The following is an 18,368-nucleotide window of genomic DNA, read 5'->3' on the forward strand; positions in this document are numbered from 1 at the left end:
TGTACCGTATTTACCTATGTAGTTTAGCTCCTTGTGTATTTTTGCTCCTTCCCTTCATGCCCATCATTTGAAGAAGAAAATCGTGATTTCTTTTTCCCCTTTCTACAGGGCCCTTTAAAAATTCTGCTTCAAAATAACAACTGGCTGATAGCACAGTCTCCTTTAACATGTTAAGAGCAACAGCTTCACAGCTGGAGGCAGAATGCTTTCCTTAGCGAACATTTTCATTTACAAACTGTAATTCATTTATTCCAGGTGTTTATTGAAAGAGTTAAAGGAGGTGTTGGTTGTATTGTCTTTCTTTCTCTCCCTCTCTCTAGTAAATCTGTAATTTCTTAGAATCAGTGTTATAAACTTTAAGTCTATTGGCAAAATTCCTTATTTTTCTGATTACTCTCACTAGGGATAGCCCACACCAGGCAGATAACCTCTAATCTCCCATTCCATATCCAGAGCAGATATTGGCAATCAGTCCTCTTTCCAGGTTGTAGCTTGGAATGAACCCTCCACACTGGGCTCTATAACCTACTCGTGAATAACAGTTGGACATCACGCTTTATGTGTAATCCCTGGCCTTTTTTGCCAGTCCATGATTTTACCTGTGACTTACTTGCTGATAACACCTAAATTTATATCTTTAACACCATATCCTCTCCTGGGCTCTAGCTCCACATATTCAGTTGCCACTTGGGTATTAGAAGCACCTCAAATTCAGCATGCCAAAACACTTGATTGCCTTTCTTCTTCCCAACCTCCTCTTCCTATAGCTACTATGTTGCAGTTAATAGAATAATCTACCTGCCTAGATGTCCTCTATAGCATATGCTTCTGTTTTAGGCATAAAATTATGCGGAGTATACCTCCTTCATACTTCTCACATTCATGTCTTCCTTTCCACTTCCTTGCCACTGTTTCTATCATAGTTTGATTCTTTATCTTAGATAACCTGGATCACTCACCTACAAACAGTTCCTCATACTGCTAGAAAATCACTCAGCCTTACTTTCCTCTCTTGAACTGTTTCAAACACAAATGTATGCAGAATAAATGTATGCATGTACTTAACTCCAGGATCATAATTCTAAAAATTACTCTTTCCATGCTGATCTGATTTGAGTGGAAAGTCTCAGAAGAAAATATTTGTGTGTTTGCCTTACTCTTGAAAAGATAGGAGAGCCAAGCATGCTTTATATCTATGGTTTCCATCCTTGAGTAGATTAATCTTCTAATTGCTATTTGAATTTAAATTTTCTTGCAACTTTGTGTCCTTTTGAGCTGGAAGTGTTTTAATACTCCTTTCAAAATAACTTCTCTACCAGGAAGTGCATCCCATTTAGTTAACAATAGTATCTTGAAAATTGTTTAACATCGCTCCTTCATTATGTAACAATTTACATAAATGACAAAGGACTTTTTTTTTTTTTTTTTTTTTTTTTTTTTTTTACATCTAAGTGAGCTGTATTTGAATAGAATCACTTGTACACTGTTCCTGACTCACTTTCTGTAAATTTTTGAAGCGGATGTGTCTTGCCAGGTTATGGTTTTTTAATGGGTGTTCACTGTAGAAGACTTTTAACTTTGATGTATGTTTTAAACTTTCAGTATTGTTGGGAAAATTATATTTTAGTAGACATTTTTGTTTTATTTGTAGCTATTATTGAATGACCAAAACAAAACAAAAAAAACCCACATCAAAAGACATAGATTAGAAGGAAGGAACTATGTTGTGATTACTTTTTAGTATTTAGATTTAGATTACTGTTATAGTATACCCATAATTTGAGTTTTGGACTGTTTTTTTTTTTTTTTTTTTTTTGGACTGGTTTATTTATTTATTTTTTAATTTTTAAATGTTATTTTTGAGAGAGAAAGAGACACAGAGTGCAGGCAGGGGAGGAGCAGAGAGAGGGAGACACAGAATCTGAAGCAGGCTCCAGGCTCTGAGCTGTCAGCACAGAGTCCGATGCGGGGCTGGAACTCACTGACCGCGAAAATATGACCTGAGCGAAGTTGAACGCTTAACCAACTGAGCCACCCAGGTGCCCCTGGACTAGTGTTTTTGGGCTACTTGTTTCCTTTGAACTAGGGAGCTATAGTTTCAACTGCATTGAGTGCTTCCCCTCGTTGTAAAAGGAGGACTTAAGATACTCCAGTCAGCTAGAAATGAAAAGAGAAATGTGTGTGGTCCCTCTAGTTGATAGGTCATATTTACTTACAAAAACTTGAGAAAGGCAACACCAAAAAGGCCAGTGTCTAGGGGAGACTCTTCTAAGCTCATGGTTCCATTGGAAATGTTTGAGCGAGGTGAATCTTTCATCTTCTCTACAGTATTTATTGAGTGCCTACTGTATGCCACACCATATGCCGTTTTAAGCAGTGGGGGAAAAGTGGGGGGCAAGACAGAATAGACAGAGTTTATATTCTTTTGGGAAGAGAAAGACACAAGTGAGAGAAAGACAAGCACAATTTCAGATAGTGATGAATGTTGTGAGATGACTGAGTAACAATACCTGCAGAGAGGGTGCTGCTTTACCACGAGTGATTAGGGAAGGCCTGTGGGCAGAAGTTACATTTGAGCCAAGTTGCAAATAATGCTAAGGAGCCTTCAGTGCAAAATTTGGGAATCTTCAAGACTGAAAGTTTATGGGTTGGTGGTTCTTGAAGAGCACTGCCCTGTTCTGAAAAGTGAAGGAAATAAGAGGAGACAGAATCACACTGGGATCAGGCAAGGGCCTTTGACTGCTTTACAGCTGTAGTGTGATTTGCTGGGAATTGTGGAGAGTGCTGTCTACCGTGTGGATGCTGATTTCAGGAGCTAGCACAGGTTCTACACGAGTGCGGTAGCTAGCTGCTTATGGTCTAAAGAACCCAGTTTCTGGGTCACCTGGGTGGCTCAGTTGGTTAAGCATCCAACTTTGGCTCAGGTCATGATCTCACAGTGTGTGGGTTCGAGCCCCATGCTGGGCTTTTGTGCTGATAGCTCAGAACCTGGGGCCTGCTTCGGATTCTGTGCCTCCCTCTCTCTCTGCTCCTCCCCCACTAGTGCTCTGTCTCTGTCTGTCTCTCTCTCTGTCAAAAATAAATAAACATTAAAAAAACAAAAAAAAGATCCTGGTTTCCTCAGAAGTATAGTGACAAAGTTGGACCACATGCCTGCAGACTTTCTCTTGTGTTTTGTACCTTTGAATCTATGTGGTATTTATTGGCATTAAAAGGAGAATTGTTAGGGGCACCTGAATGGCTCTGTTGTTTAAACATCTGACTGTGGATTTTGGTTCAAGTCATGATCTCACAGTTTGTTGTATCAAGCCCTGCATTGGGCTCTGTGCTGACAGCACTGAGCCTGCTTGGGATTCTCTCTCTCCCTGTCTCTCACCCCTCCCCCTCCCCACACTTGCGTGCATGCATGCACACATGCTGTCACTCTCTCTTAAATAAAACATTTAAAAAATTTTTAAAAGGAGAGTTATTAGATGGCAGAATCCCTTATTTTTTGTACTTATATATAGTGCAAAATGCTAGATATACTCAGTGATACTGACCGTTAAATGACATTTTTTTAAGAATCCGTAATCTTGGGGCACCTGGATGGTTCAGTCAGTTAAGCATCTGACTTTGGCTTAGGTCATGAACTCATGGTTTGTGGGTTCGGCCAGTGTTGGGGTCTGCACTGGCCGTGCAGAGCTTTCTTGGGATTCTCTCTCTGCCCCTCCGCTGCTCCAGTGCTCTCCCTCTTTCAAAATAAATAAATGTTAAAAAAAAAAAAAAAGAATCAGTAATCTGTTATACTTGTCTAAAAACCACACAAGCCTTGCATTAGTTAATTCAGTTTATTAGATGCATTCTTAATAATGAAAGGACATTCTGACAGCTCACCCCAACCTCTCAATAGTAATAAGAAATAAAGTATATGTTATGCCAACTTTTTTTTATGGTTCCCATGAAACATCCCCACCTCAAACAGCCCATTTAGCCATCACAGATATAAACTGTGATAGATCTTCCTTCTCTTTCATTGTTACATGTCAAGGACATTGCTGTATTTTTTTTTTTTTAATTAAAAACAACAAACAAAATGTGCAAACCAAAGCCTATTTAAACTAGACAATTATTCATTTCATGTTATAGAGAAAAGTTTTTAATGTTGAAAATCTTATGATAGTGTATTGCTTTTTTGTAAGGCTGACAGTTGTGATTCAGTTTTGATTTAGATTTAGTTTTGCTCAAAGCATGAATTTGAAAAGCTTTAACCATGAGATGTAGATATGGATATATTTGCATGGAGTTATACACTTGGAAGTTTTTGGATTTGTGACACATTAATATTTATTAAATATCTGTTATGCCAGTGCTGGGGATGCAGTGCCCCTCATAGTCCAGGTAATGAACTCATAGCTACTTAGGCTCAGAAAGAAATTTCAGAAGAAATGATGGAGCCAGCAGTCCCTAAAATGAGGTTTATGTTCTGTCAGCAAAAGGTCAGCAGATGGCTTTAAAGAGCTTTGGAAAGAGCTTTATAACCTCATCTGCTTACCATGAAGAGAGACATGCTCTTTTTGAAAATGCTAATTGTTTTAAAAGTTGAAAGCAAAAACCTTTGGAAGATTCAAAATCTTCCTTGAAATAATTTTACTCAGAGCATTGACCAGTGATTGAGGAATTATTCTTGTCAGTGATTAAGACGTTTGAAAATAAGTTGTAGGGAATGGGAAGGGGTGAGATGGGAGTCAAATCATTAAGTATATGTGTTCCAGAAACTGGAGCTATGGCAGATTTCTACCTGATATGCTCCCGTTGTGTCTTGTGCAATTGGCAGAAACTGTATACAGGCATATCTTGTTTTATTGTGCTTTGCAGATACTGCGTTTTTTTTAATAAATTGAAGGTTTGCGGCAACCTTGCATTGAGCCAGTCTATCGGTGCCATTTTTCAAATTACATTAGCTCACTTTGTCTCTATGTTACTTTTTGGTAATTCTGCCAATGTTTCAAACATTTTCGTTATCATTATATTTGTTATGATGATCTATGATTGGTGATATTTCATGGTACCATTGTAATTGTTTTGGGGCATCACAAGTTGTGCCCACAGAAGATAGTAGACTTAATTGATAAATGTTTTCTGTGTTGTGTTTGACCAACCACCCATTCCCCTGTCTCTCTCTCCCCTTGGACCTTCCTGTTCCCTGAGATGTGTAACAATCTTGAAGTTAGGCCAGTTGATAATTCTAAAATGGTCTACAAGTGTTCAGATGAGACAAGTGTTCACTTGTCTCTCACTTTAAAGAAATAAGCTTTGTGAGGAGGGCATGTTAAAAACTGAGATGGGCCTAAAGCTAGGCCTCTTGTACCAGTCAAGTTGTGAATACAAAGGAAAAGTTCTCAAAGGAAATTAAAGGTGCTACTCCAGTGAACACATGAATGATAAAAGCAAAACAGCCTTATTGCTGTATGGAGAAAGTTTTTATGATCTGGATAGAAGACTGAATCAGCCATAACATTCCCTTAAGCCAAAGCTAATCCAGAGCAAAGCTCTAACTCTCTTTAATTCTGTGAAGGCTGACAGAGGTGAGGAAGCTGCAGAAGAAAAGTTTGAAGCTCCCAGAGGTTGTTTCATGGGGTTCAAGGAACTATGCTGTCTCTATAGCATCAAAGTGCAAAATGAAACAGCAGGTGCTGATGTAGAAGCTGCAGCAAGTTATCCAGAAGATCTAGCCAAGATAACTAATGAAGGTGGCTCCACTAAACAACAGATTTCCGACATAGATGAAACAGCCTTATATTGGAAAAAGATGCCATCTAGGACTTTCATAGCTAGAGAGGAGAAGTCAGTGTCAGGCTTCAAAGCTTCCAAGGACAGGCTAACTCTTTTATTAGGCCTTAAGGCAACTGGTGGCTTTAAGGTGAAGCCAATGCTCTTTCTTTATCATTTCGAAAATTCTAGGACTCTTAAGAATTATGCTACATCTACTCTCCTTGTGCTCTGTAAATGGAACAACAAAGCCTGAGTGATGGCTCATTTGTATACAGCATGGTTTACTGAATATTTTAAGTCCACTGTTGAGACCTCCTGCTCAGAAAAAAAGATTCCTTTCAAAATATTGCTGCTCATTGACAATGCTCACCCAAGAGCTCTGACGGAGATATAGAAAAAGATTAATGTTTTCATGCCTGCCAATACAATATATAAGGAGTAACTTCAACATTCAAGTCTTATTAATTAAGAAATGTATTTTGTGACATTGTAGCTGCCATACATAGTGATTCCTCTGATGGTTCTGGGAAAGTAAATTGAAAACCCAGACAGGATTCAACATTCTAGATGCCATTAAGAACATTTGTGATTCATGGGAAGAGGTCAAAATATCAACATTAATAGGAATTTGGGAGGAGTTGATTCCAACCCTCATGGATGACTTCAGGGGTTCAAGACTTCAGTGGAGGAAGTAGCTGCAGATGTGTTGGAAATAGGAGAACTAGACTTAGAAGTAGAGCCTGAAGATGCACTTGAGTTGCTGCAAGCTCATGATCAAACTTGAACAAACGAGGAGCTACTTCTTATGGATGAGCACAGAAAGTGGTTTCTTGAAATGGAAGGTACTGGTAAAGATGCTGTGAAGAGGGTTGAAATGACAACATAGGATTTAGAACATGACATAAACTTAGTTGAGGAAGCAGCGGCAGGGTTTTAGACGATTGACCCTAGAACTTCTGTGGGTATAATGCTATCAAACAGCATTGTGTGCTACAGAGAAGTCATTCCTGAAAGGAAGAGTTAATGGATGTGGCAGACTTCTCTTTTATTTTAAGAAATTGCCACAGCCACCTCATCCTTCAGCAGACACTACCCTGGATCAGGCAGCTGCCATCTACATTAAGGTGAGACCCTCTACCAGCAAAAAGATTGTGACTTGCTGAAAGCTCAGAGGATGGTTAGTATTTTTTAGCAGTAAAGTACTTCTAGTACATTTTTTTTAGACGTAATGCCATGCATACTTAATAGGCTACAATATAGTGTAAATATAACTTTTATGTGCACTGGGAAACCAGACAATCTACTTGATTCACTTTTTTTTTTTTTTTCAATATTTGCTTTATTATGTTGGTCTGGAACGGAACCTGCAGTATCTCTGAAGTGTGCTTGTCGTCAGTCACACTCATCCTGTGCCCAGTGTTTCAGCAGTGTGGCTCAACAGGGCATTTTAGAATGTCTAATGAAAGAGCAGGTGTAATAACTTCAGCCTAATGAGGGGAATGGTTAACTTTCATTTTGAAAATTTCAATTTGGCCTTTGGAGAATAAATTAGGGAAGAGGCAAGAGTGGAAGCAGAAACAACAGTGAGTGGAGATGTATTAATAGTTTAGGAAAAAGGAAATGAAGGCTAAGATTATGATAGCATTGAGTTGAGAAATTTTCTCTGTATGGAATGAACAATATATTTTGAAATATATTGCAGTTACTGGAGTGTTTTTGTTTGCTTTCATTTAGAAAAGACAGTTTCTGCATGGCATGCAGTTAGAAAGCATGCTATGTAGATTGACAGAAGTAACTGAAAAAGCCCAGTCTGTCTTCTCCATCTGTTTTCAGAAAATTCACTTTTGAAATATCTAGATAAATTTTCTTTTTTGAGCATAACTCTGGTTCTGAGCCATGCAGTCTCTTAGATGATATTTTATTAAGGGATTTGACACTAGCAGATATCGTGTGTATTAAGGTGTTATGTTTATAAAATTTTGGCTCTTTTTAAGTTAATTTATTTTGAGAGAGAGCGAGTACACACTTGGGGAAGAGCAGAAAAAGAGAATCTCAAGCAGGCTCCACACTCTCAGTGCAGAGCCCAATGTGGGGCATGAACTCACAAACCGTGAGATCATGACCTGAGCTGAAGTCAAGAATGGGATGTGGGGTGCCTGGGTGGCTTAGTCGGTTAAGTGTTTGATTTCGGCTCTGGTCGTAATCTCGTGGTTCATGAGTTTGAGCGTTGCCATCAGGCTCTCTGCTGTGTTTTTTTAAATGAAAAAACAAAAACAAAAAAAGAGTTGGATGCTTAGCTGACTGAGCCATTCAGGTGCCCCAAAAGTGTTTTGTTTATAAAACCTTATAAAACATAACAACATTTTACGTCATGAAGTATAGATTTAACATTTCTTAGAGATACTAAGAGTCTTTTGGTATGCTAAATTTGCAGCAGACCGTCTCACTTTATTTTAAATTAGTTGATGACTGTTGACTTGTGTTAACTCTTGTCCCAAAGTGGGAATGTCTCTCCATTATTAATTAGATTTAATTAGAATGACTTCACATGTGGCATTTTGGTCAACATTTTTTCCCCACAAGCATAGTATATATTAGATGTTTTAAAAGTGATTTTATTTTACTTGTATAATACTGAAAGTTAGGTGTTATGAGTTAAATGTGTTTTGTTTTTAGAACATTTTAATTAATGTATGAAATAATTAGAAAGGATACCCTGTATAAAAGCAAAGGCTATCTTTCAGTTTGTCATTTTCCTTAAGGAAGGTTCTGTTTTGTGAACTGTCAGATAATTCACTGGTACATTTCAAGATCTATATTGACATAATAGGATCCAGAAGAAATCTTTTACTTTTGTTTTGGTGTTTTATTAAGGCTACTTCAGGCTGTCTGGTTGCTTTGGATGAATGTTTTTACTTTGGGGGAGTTAAATTCTTATAGTATAAGAGGGCTTTCTTTTAAGAACAGAAAAGAATGGGAGATACATAGAGATGTAATTCATATTGCAATAAAGTATAGCAGAGGCTCACATTTTCATGATACACTTTCAACCTGAGGTATAATATTTAACAATAAGGCTTTGAATCTTACATTTTCTTTTCTAGATCAGTTTGGTGTCAGTTGTCAGTATTAAATACTTTTGAGTTGCTTCTGTGTGTTTAAAAGATATTCTTGGTTTCTTATAGTAATGTGGTTATCAGAATGAAGTAGTACATGGTAGAGAGAGAGAAAAAGAGTGTGTGAGTGTGTGTGTGTGTGTGTGTGTGTGTGTGTGTGTGTGTGTGTAACCAATTCTGCATGTAACCAATTTCACAGTGGCTTAGCTATAAATGAAAGTTCCTCTCCCCAGTTTCTTCATCATCCCACGATTCAGTGCTACAAGGTTGGTTGCTGTAAATTTAGAAGTTTTTCCATTTTTATTTACAAAGATAATGTATGTATATTTTTTAATTTTTTAATGTTTGTTTATTTTTGAGAGAGAGAGAGAGAGAGAGAGAGAGTGCAAGTGGGGCAGGGGCAGAGAGAGAGGGAGACACAGAATCCGAAGCAGGCTCCAGGCTCTGAGCTGTCAGCGCAGAGCCCAATGCAGGGCTCAAACTCATGAACCACAAGATCACAACCCAAGCCAAAGTCAGACGCTTAACTGACTGAGCCACCCAGGTGCACCTACAAAGATAATATTTTTATAACTATAAGTTTTCTTATGAACTCATGAAAAGATGTTCTCAAGATATTCTTCCATTATTCTTTTTGCTTTACCTCCTTTTTCTTTACTTCTAAACTCAGTGACCTACCCTGCAAAACTTAGGGCCATGTAGTTAGCTTTACTCACATGTGTCAGCTTTCTGTGCAATTCTTTAATTTAAAAAAGAAAAAAATGGTGCTTACATTTTAAGTACCCCCTCTCCCCATTTTGCATTTAGTGTTCAGATGTGTTCAGTAATTGATCTTTGCCGTTTTTACTAACCCTGTTCTCTGCTTTTAGTTAACAGCCAGGTCCTTGCCTGCTGTGCAGTCAGATGAGAGACTTCAGCCTCTGCTTAACCATCTCAGGTAATAAGATGGCATAACCCTTCTTATGCTTATGATTGCAAGTGCATCAAAGTGGGCAAAGTGTATTAAAGTGATTAAAACCCCTTCAGTTACTAAAAACTTAACAGTTTTTGTTCCTTGCTTTAATTCTGTGATGCAAGTTGAAGTTCTTAATATAATACACTTGCTACCCTTGACTTTGGGGTCTGTTCGAAGCTTTTTAATTCCATGAAAGTATGTAGAACTAGTTGATAAGTTGAAGTTAAAACAAGCAGAGGTGACTAACTACAGAAAGATCTCAAAGGAATGAGCTATTTACATGCAAAGTGAAAGCATACTTCTGGGACCCCCACAATTTTATTGGGGATAGATGAAATAGGTAGGATTTGTTTTCTAAATACAAGAATAATATATTCTCATTATTTTTTAAAAAATTAGAAAGTATAGGAAAGGGAAAGGAAAAACCCATCATTACCACTCAGAAGTAATACTTCCTTCTGTGCTGTTTTGGAACCTAGTGTTGAAATTATACTTTAAATTTGCTGGTTTTTTTTTTTCATTTTAAAATAAATGCAAGACTTTTCTGTTATTAGCCTCTCTTCAAAAACATTATTTTTAGTGATTGCATGCTATTTTATTGTATGACTGTACTGTAGTTTATTCATCCTTTTGGGGGCATTTAGATCATTTCCAGTTCTTTTCACTAGTGTAAAAAATGCCATATGTTAATCTTTGTCTGTATTTTTTTTTATCATTTTCTTAGCATAGGTTCTCAGAAGTGCAATTACTTTGTCAAGGCATATGAACCATTTTAAAGATTTAAGTATATGTATTTTTCAAAAACCTTATTCTGCTTACATTTTTATATTATACAAGATCGCCCATTTTACTGTACCCTGAAGAAGAGAGGACAACTAAAACCATTGCTAATTTAATAGTTAATCACAGAGGATACTATTGTGACCAAGTACATTTCATTGATTCTTAGTAAGAATGATCCTAAAACATTTTATTATCCATTTTCATTTTGGAGTGGAATTAACTATTTGTATATTTGTTCATGTGTTGTTAGAATCTCCTGATTTTATTTGATCTTACTTATTTTAGATGTAAAGGATAGTAATTCTGAGGTGTATTTGTTGTTACATTTTTTTCTTGAAGGTTTTTGAAAATGGTGCATTATCCATCATACCTATGTTTTCAAGTTTTATGTAGGCAAACATCTTATAGTTTCTTTTTATTCTTTTCTTTTTCTTTTTGAGTGTGTCCAAGGGACCTAAATATAGAGGGACAAAGTTTTTATTAAATGGCTATATATCACTGTGCTATCTTAGATTGTGTGGAATTCACATGTTGACAGCACATGCTTTCCCTTCCCTTCCAACGATAGAAACAAAACATGTCATGAATTACCAAGTAAGTTTGAGGGCCAATTTCTTGCTGCTTGCACTGGTTACCAGAATTGCCAGTTCTCTTCAATTAACCTGTTTTGAGAGAGTTTGGTTCTTGAATTTAATGCCAATAACATAACTATGGCTCAGCCCGCTTCTGTTCTAAACAACCTGTTTGTATGTGACTTCTTTCCTCCCTCCCTCCCACACTTCCCAAGTTCATTCAACAACCCTGAATCACCCTAATTTATTCCATTTTGATCTCTGTTTGTCTCTTCACAACCTATTTCTGTTTCAAGATTTTACTCCTCTCTCTGTTGCTTCTAACAGACAAAAGGCAAAATGTTCAAATCAGAAGTAAAGCTTGAGAAGTAAAAGAAAAATAGGAAATGCTTTCAGTAAATCCAAGTAGTACATATTGGTGAATTAAACGCTTGTCATAATTGACATATTTGTCTTAGGTATAAATGTGTATATTAATGTCTTTGGGATTTACCTTTGCACAGAGCTCAGTTAGACAGAATTCATTGAGAATGAAAGGAGATCAGGATCCTGCTGTTGTATCAAACAGCACAAAGTATGGCTTTACAAGATTTCTTTCTCAATTTTTATGTGTTTTGAATCTCAGTTGCTTATTTGTCAGGGGTTGAAAACTGATATGGTATCCATTAATCACACAACATTCTGGAAAATATGTTTCAAGAAGTCTGTCTGATTGTTGTTTTAAAAAATACAATTCTATAATTATTTAGTTAGAATTACATTGTTTTCTGCCAAAGGCCAGGGCAAGAGTAGATAAAATGTCATCATAAAAGTAGATGAGAAATGTCAAAAACAGTGGATTTCTGAGCTAAAGAATGAGTAACAATTTGAAAATGATACTGATCCAAGCATTTGCTAATTGTGCCTTTGAATTGTAACATGTAAAGTAGATTTGGCTTTAATATTTTAAGGAGTCAGATCAAATAGATTAATAGTGACCAGAGCAATTTTAATCTGGGCCCCACTTCATATTTTGACTTACCTGACCCTAGGATGGATGTTATTGAGAGTGGGCAACTCAGTAGATAGGATGTAAATAAACTTTGGGCACATGTTTGAAGTGTGAGAATGGATAAAAACGTAGTTATAGAAAATTGGCTCTACTTCCCATCTAATCCCCCCTCCCCACCTTTTTAATCGAAGTATAGTTGAAGCATAATGTTGCCTTAGTTTTAGGTGTACAACATTATGCTTCAACAAGTTTATCTGTTATGCTGTGCTCCCCACAAGTGTAGCTACCAACTTTTTATTCTTTTAAAACTTAGAATGTTACTTCTCATTCAGAAACTTAGATGGATATTAATTTCTAGTATCTGTTAGTGCTCTTTAATTTTCTTTACTCCTTTTCACTTCTTTCTCTTTCCCACCTCTCTTACTCTTCTCTCTGGTAACTTTTCCTTCCCAGAGACACGTTTTTTAACCTCTGTATAATTGTTTTGTTGTTGAGAATGGTTCAGACTAACATTTCATTGGATTGACTAGCATGAATACTGTACACAGTTTTTGCATTTCCTAGAGCACTGTTACTGAATCATGTTTGAGTTGCTTCCCCAACCTCCCTCTCCTGCCCATCCAAATCTCTTGATTTTGTCTCCTGAGTATCTCTATTGTTGTAGTAACTTCTTCTATATTTTCCTTGTTGCCCTGTTTGCCCTCTAAAATATTTCACACGATTGCCAGAATTATATTATTCCTTGGCTTAAAATCATTCTCTGTCTCCCCAATTTCACTGCAAAGGAAGTCTGAACTTCTTGAGTGGCATGTGAGGTCCTTCTAGAAGGGCCTGCTGTGTCTCTTTGGATGCTTTTAGTACTGGTCCCCTAACTTCTAGTGCCACCAAATGCCTGAAGTTCCTCTAATACAGCTTGCTGTTGTCAACCTCTCTGCCCTTGAGAATATCTTTCCATCTGCCTGGAATGTTCTCCCCTTCCTTCATTTCAGTAACTTAACTAATTTTTGCTTGTCCTTTAAGACTTAGCCCATGTTACCTCATCTGATAAGTTTTCCCTGACTATTTAGTCCCAGGCCACTCCCCCCAGTTTGAATCTGATGTTTTTTAATATGTGTTTTCATAATATCCCCATGGCTACTTGTGTATTACAGAACTTACAATGTGGTAATCATTTGTTTACTTTCTGATGACTCCATTATAGTATGGGCTGCTTGAGAGCTTGTAAGGTGACTTTCAAATTTTTATTTCCAGTGCTGGGACAGTATATGACACATGATAGGTGTTCATTATGTGTTTCATTGAATGAATGAATGAATGAATGAATGTGTGTTATAACAGCAATATTCTGTTTGTTTCCTGCATGATGTTTTTGTAATTTGTAAGTCATATTGCCACATTTTTTCGGGTATAAAACCTGGTTCAGAAGATATAAACCTAAACGTCTGAATCTCACCTTTAGTTAATGCTTGATTTTATGCAATAATGATGGGTTCTTCTTCCTCCACCTCAGTATGGTAATTGTCAACTAGAATTTAGATTAACTACTGACACATCTCTTCAAGTCCTTGAAACTTGCACAAACTGTACATTCGTTTAGGCCTTTCATTCTCAGCAGAGTTCATTCAGGACTGGTTGCTAGGCAACGAGGGCTAGATGCTACATGTAATATGCACCAACTGATGTTTCTTTTTTATCATTATTAAATGAAATGGCTTCTCATTTTATTACCATGTCAGAGACGTCTGTATGTAGGGTGGCAGCTGATGTGTATAGTTTGACACTTTCTCTTGTACAAAGAAAGTAACCTTGTGATATGCATTTCAAGCATATTGAATTGTCTTTTTTGGGTGTCTAAATGTAATGTTTTTCTTTTTACCTTTCTTTTGCTTAGGTTAAAATAGGAAATAATGCTATTTGATTTGAAAGGTTCTAATGATAATCTTGTTACAAAATAGTAATCATCATTGATTTGCATGACCTGTATAGTTTAGATGTTACTTAGGGGGGATAGACGTTAGGAGGTTGAGATTGAGATCATTATTAGGTCTAATTTTGTTTAGTGCCTCTAATGATCAAAGAAGAATGATGAATTGCATTTTAATTAAATTTGTCAATAAAACTAATTTGGGAGATGATACAAATACCTGTAAAAATTAAAGTAGCACTACAGAGAAATTCTCAAATCCTTTTTACAGGACTTAGACACTCAAAAGAGAATTAGTGTAACACTTCGCCAACCTACTAATCTAGGATATTGCTTAACAATATATATTATTCTGAGGATGTTGAAGTGATGTGTCCATTTTTTTTAGTTTAACCTAGTTCTCTAGTTAAAAGTTAAATTAAGCATAGAGAAACATTTTGCTTCAATGTCTTATGGAAATACAAGCTTATTTTTATTCATTTGTAGTGTCCATCCATTCATCAGCAACTGAGTGCCTGTTATAAGCTTGGAATAAAAACATAAGGCCCATTTTCTGTTCACAAGGAGTTTAAAGTTTTGACTTCATTTGAGAGGCACTTAAATATGGCACAAAATTTGTAAACATCTCTAATAGAATTAAACACAAAATACATAATTTTATTATTTTAACTGTGTTTCTCATGGAATTATTTCCTTAAATAGTAGACTCGTGATTTGTTTTGGATTCTGTACTTCCTGCACAGTAGTGGCTCCTAGTGGGTACTCACATTGGACTGAACTTTACTCTCACTTGAGAGCTGATGTTGTCACTAATGAAGAAGGAGCATAGAGGAAGACAAGGGGATTAGGGAATGAATATGGTTGCTGAGATTATAGGTTTGGTAGTTTAAGACATTCTAAACTTCAGGTGCCTGTGGAGCTCTGGGGCAAATGTTTAGTAAGTGGCTAAATAGAGACCACAGTTTAAGAGTGAGGTTTACACCAGAGAGAGACTCATGTGCTAATCATCACTGTTTAGGTGGTGGGTAAAATCAGGACAATGGTTGATATCACTCAGGGAGAGAGTATAAAGTGACAAGGGGACATGGCCCTGGATAAAACTCATATGTAGAACATCAGTGTTTAACTGACTTGCAATGGGCAGTGATGAAGGTAGGAGGTGTATTAAAAAAGAAACCAGTGAAAAGTAATGAGGAATCTTGAATGAAACAGGAACACAAGGGATAACGGGATCAAAGATGGCTGAGGGAAAGATTTCAAAAAGGAATGGTAAACATTGTCAGATGCCATAGAAAAGTCAGTTGAGAATTATATAATGTCAGTTGGATTAGGCATGTGGGAGTCACTGGTGGCTTAGCTACAACATTGTAGTGGTGCAGATGCCATTCTGATTCCTGTGAAGAGTCCAGAAGTAAATGAGAAATTATGCTGTGGAAATACAAGGGAGTGTAGCCTACTCTTGGCAGAGCAAGGAAAAAAGTAGACAATATCCATGAGTTTCATAGTTGGAGAAAGTTGTATTTTTCCTTAAGATTGGAAAGGTGAATATATACAGGTTAAGGGGGAAATGAAGTCTGTGGAACTAAGAGAAAATAATTGAAGGGACGAGTTTTTAGAAGAGGTAGGAGGAGATGGGACCAAGAAATCACACTGGCTGGAGTTCACAAAGTACTTTTTATAGTTCTTATTCAGACCATCTCATCCCATAAGACCAATTCATGACAGATGGTCCTTTATCATTATCCTTTTTTTTTTTTAAATTTTTAAGATTTTATTTTTAAGTAATCTCTACACCCAATATAGGGCGCAAACTCACAACCCTGAGATCGAGAGTTGTACACTCCACCAACTGATTCAGCCAGGCGCCCCTCATTATTCCTGTTTTAAAGTTTGGTTGGTGATAGAACCTCAAGATGTTTACTATTAAGGAAACCTGATTTTTCTAATGAAAAGTACTACATTTCCCTTCTCAAAAGAAATGAATGAATGAATGATTTCATAAGACTTTACTATTTTTTAAAAAGTGATACCAAGAACTCCTCAATTGGAAGAAATAAAATTGCTTAGACTTAAAAAAAAGTTAAATTTCCAAATGCCAGAGAAAATTTGTGTAAATCTTTATCTCTGCTATCTGTAAAGAACCTATCATTAGATGTGTCATCTAATGGGTCTCATCTCATCGTGACTTTGCTGTCATCCTCACATCACTGCATTTTCTAGGGTGAATTGTATAATGTACTGATTTTTAAATTTGGAGATATATAAAGGTCTTGGACTATGTTCTTGTGAATGTAGAAGTTTATTGTAAATAAATATCTTTGCTAACCTAATTATATTACCCATGGGATTATACTTATAAAATGGTATTAGATTATCAAAAGCATATATTAAAGATGATTTTTATTATGTCACTTAAAAACAAGTAAGTATGAACAGGTGAGACTAGAGAGGAAAACTTTCAACTCACGTGAGAACTTTAGTTGTGTGAATTTTTTTTTCCTTAGAAATAATGCCTTTCCCCACAGTGTGTGTATCCTCTTTTACCCTTCCACCTCAAGACTTGAAATGAATGGGGGCAGATTATAATTATTTTTTTTAACATTTTATTTATTTTTAAATTTTTTAATGTTTATTTTTGAGAGAGAGAGAGAGACAGAGCATGAGCAGGGAAGGGGCAGAGAGAGAGGGAGTCATAGAATCTGAAGCAGGCTCCAGGCTCTGAGCTGTCGGCACAGAGCCAGATGTGGGGCTCAAACTCAGAAGCAGTGATATCATGACCTGAGCTGAAGTCGGACACTTAACTGACTGAGCCCCCCAGGTGCCCCAATAATCTAGGTGCCCTAGATTATTAATTAGTAATCTAATTAATAGATTACTTTAACAGCTGCTCTTAAGTAATGCTTTGCCTTTCATTAAAGAACAACTAATTAAAAAACATGTATTTATTATACTGTTTCTCCTAAATTTGTTAGCATATTTGAGCTCAAAAATGAAATAGAAATCAAATAAGGATAAAATAAACCAGCAAAGCAGCATATAGCCTAGAGTAAATACTTGGACTGGATCACATGGATTAACTTGTAATGCATCCTGAATTTGTAAACACATGCTTATATTAACCCTTTATTTTAAAATCATTTAAAATAATGAGCATCTTCCTTCAGTTGGTATTATTACAGACCGCTCTTGTAAATTTTTTTTCTAATGCAGTACATTTGGTTAATATGTACGCTTTTGTTTTTTTGAGAGAGTGCATGTGTGTGCTCATGGGGGGAGGGGCAGAGAGGAATAGAGAGAGAATCCCAAGCAGGCTCCACACCCAGCGCAGAACCTGACATGGGGCTCATCAGTCGACCCTGAGATCATGATTTGAGCTGAAATCAAGAGTCAGACACTTAACTCACTGAGCCACCCAGGTGCCCCAGTATGTACACATTTTTATTTATTTCTCTAAAGCTCTTGCTGTCATAGATTTTATATCAGAAATGCAATCTCTGTAAGAGACTTTTCCCAGTGTACATCATGGTGCAGTTCTTGGTGTTTTCTTTCTGAGTTCATTCTCATTTTGAAATCAGAAAATTGTGTGGGCATTCATGTGCTAGAAAAAGGTTTAGTGGATAGGGACTTCCACCAATTGAGGACTGAAATGAAAGCCTCATTAATGTGGTCCACATGCTTCAGTTGTTTGTCAACCCTCTCTTATCCCCAGTTCTAGCCTCCAGCAGTGCTTTGAACTATGTATTTCCTTTCCTGCATGCAACAACACAAGCTTTTACAGCTCAGTGACTATTGTGAGGGTGTTCTAGGTGCCTTGTAAGATACTAATAAATTAAAAACAATATATTCTTTTCTGTTATTTATTGTCCTTGGAATATTTTCATTTCTGTATGGAACATGTTCATGCCTTCTTAGAAATGCACAAAAAGTGTTTATTAAAATCAGCTTGTTGTGTTAAAGGCACTATAAAGGATATTCTGACTATATACAAAGGAACTAATAGATGTGATCCCTTAAAAATGTATATTCTAACAAGGAAAGAAGACCATTTTATGCACACACACACACCCCTATACAGTGCCTCTCCCCCACACCCCCCCCCCACCAAAGCTGTACTAGAATAATTGCTACAGCTTAATCAAGTAGAGTAAATAGAGATAGGAAATCTTATTTGTGAGAGGTGATATCTTATGTGGATTATGTTACAAGTTTAATGCCGTTTAAATTGTTTCTGATAAAATATAGGGGCCACTGAGGGGCTCAGTCAGTTAAGCAT

At 36.6% G+C, this 18,368-nt stretch overlaps 1 protein-coding gene across 2 annotated transcripts in view; it reads left to right on the top strand.

The window, feature by feature from the left end:
• PRIM2 (DNA primase subunit 2) overlaps window positions 1-18,368 on the top strand; it is a 350,622-nt gene that overhangs the window by 173,251 nt on the left and 159,003 nt on the right. For both annotated transcript variants that reach the window (XM_058734337.1, XM_058734336.1), the window contains exon 8: window positions 9,740-9,807. In XM_058734337.1, the coding sequence (XP_058590320.1) occupies window positions 9,740-9,807 (68 nt within the window). The remainder of the gene's footprint in view (window positions 1-9,739; window positions 9,808-18,368) is intronic.

Source organism: Neofelis nebulosa, chromosome 6, assembly GCF_028018385.1.
Source record: "Neofelis nebulosa isolate mNeoNeb1 chromosome 6, mNeoNeb1.pri, whole genome shotgun sequence".
Taxonomy (NCBI): domain Eukaryota; kingdom Metazoa; phylum Chordata; class Mammalia; order Carnivora; family Felidae; genus Neofelis; species Neofelis nebulosa.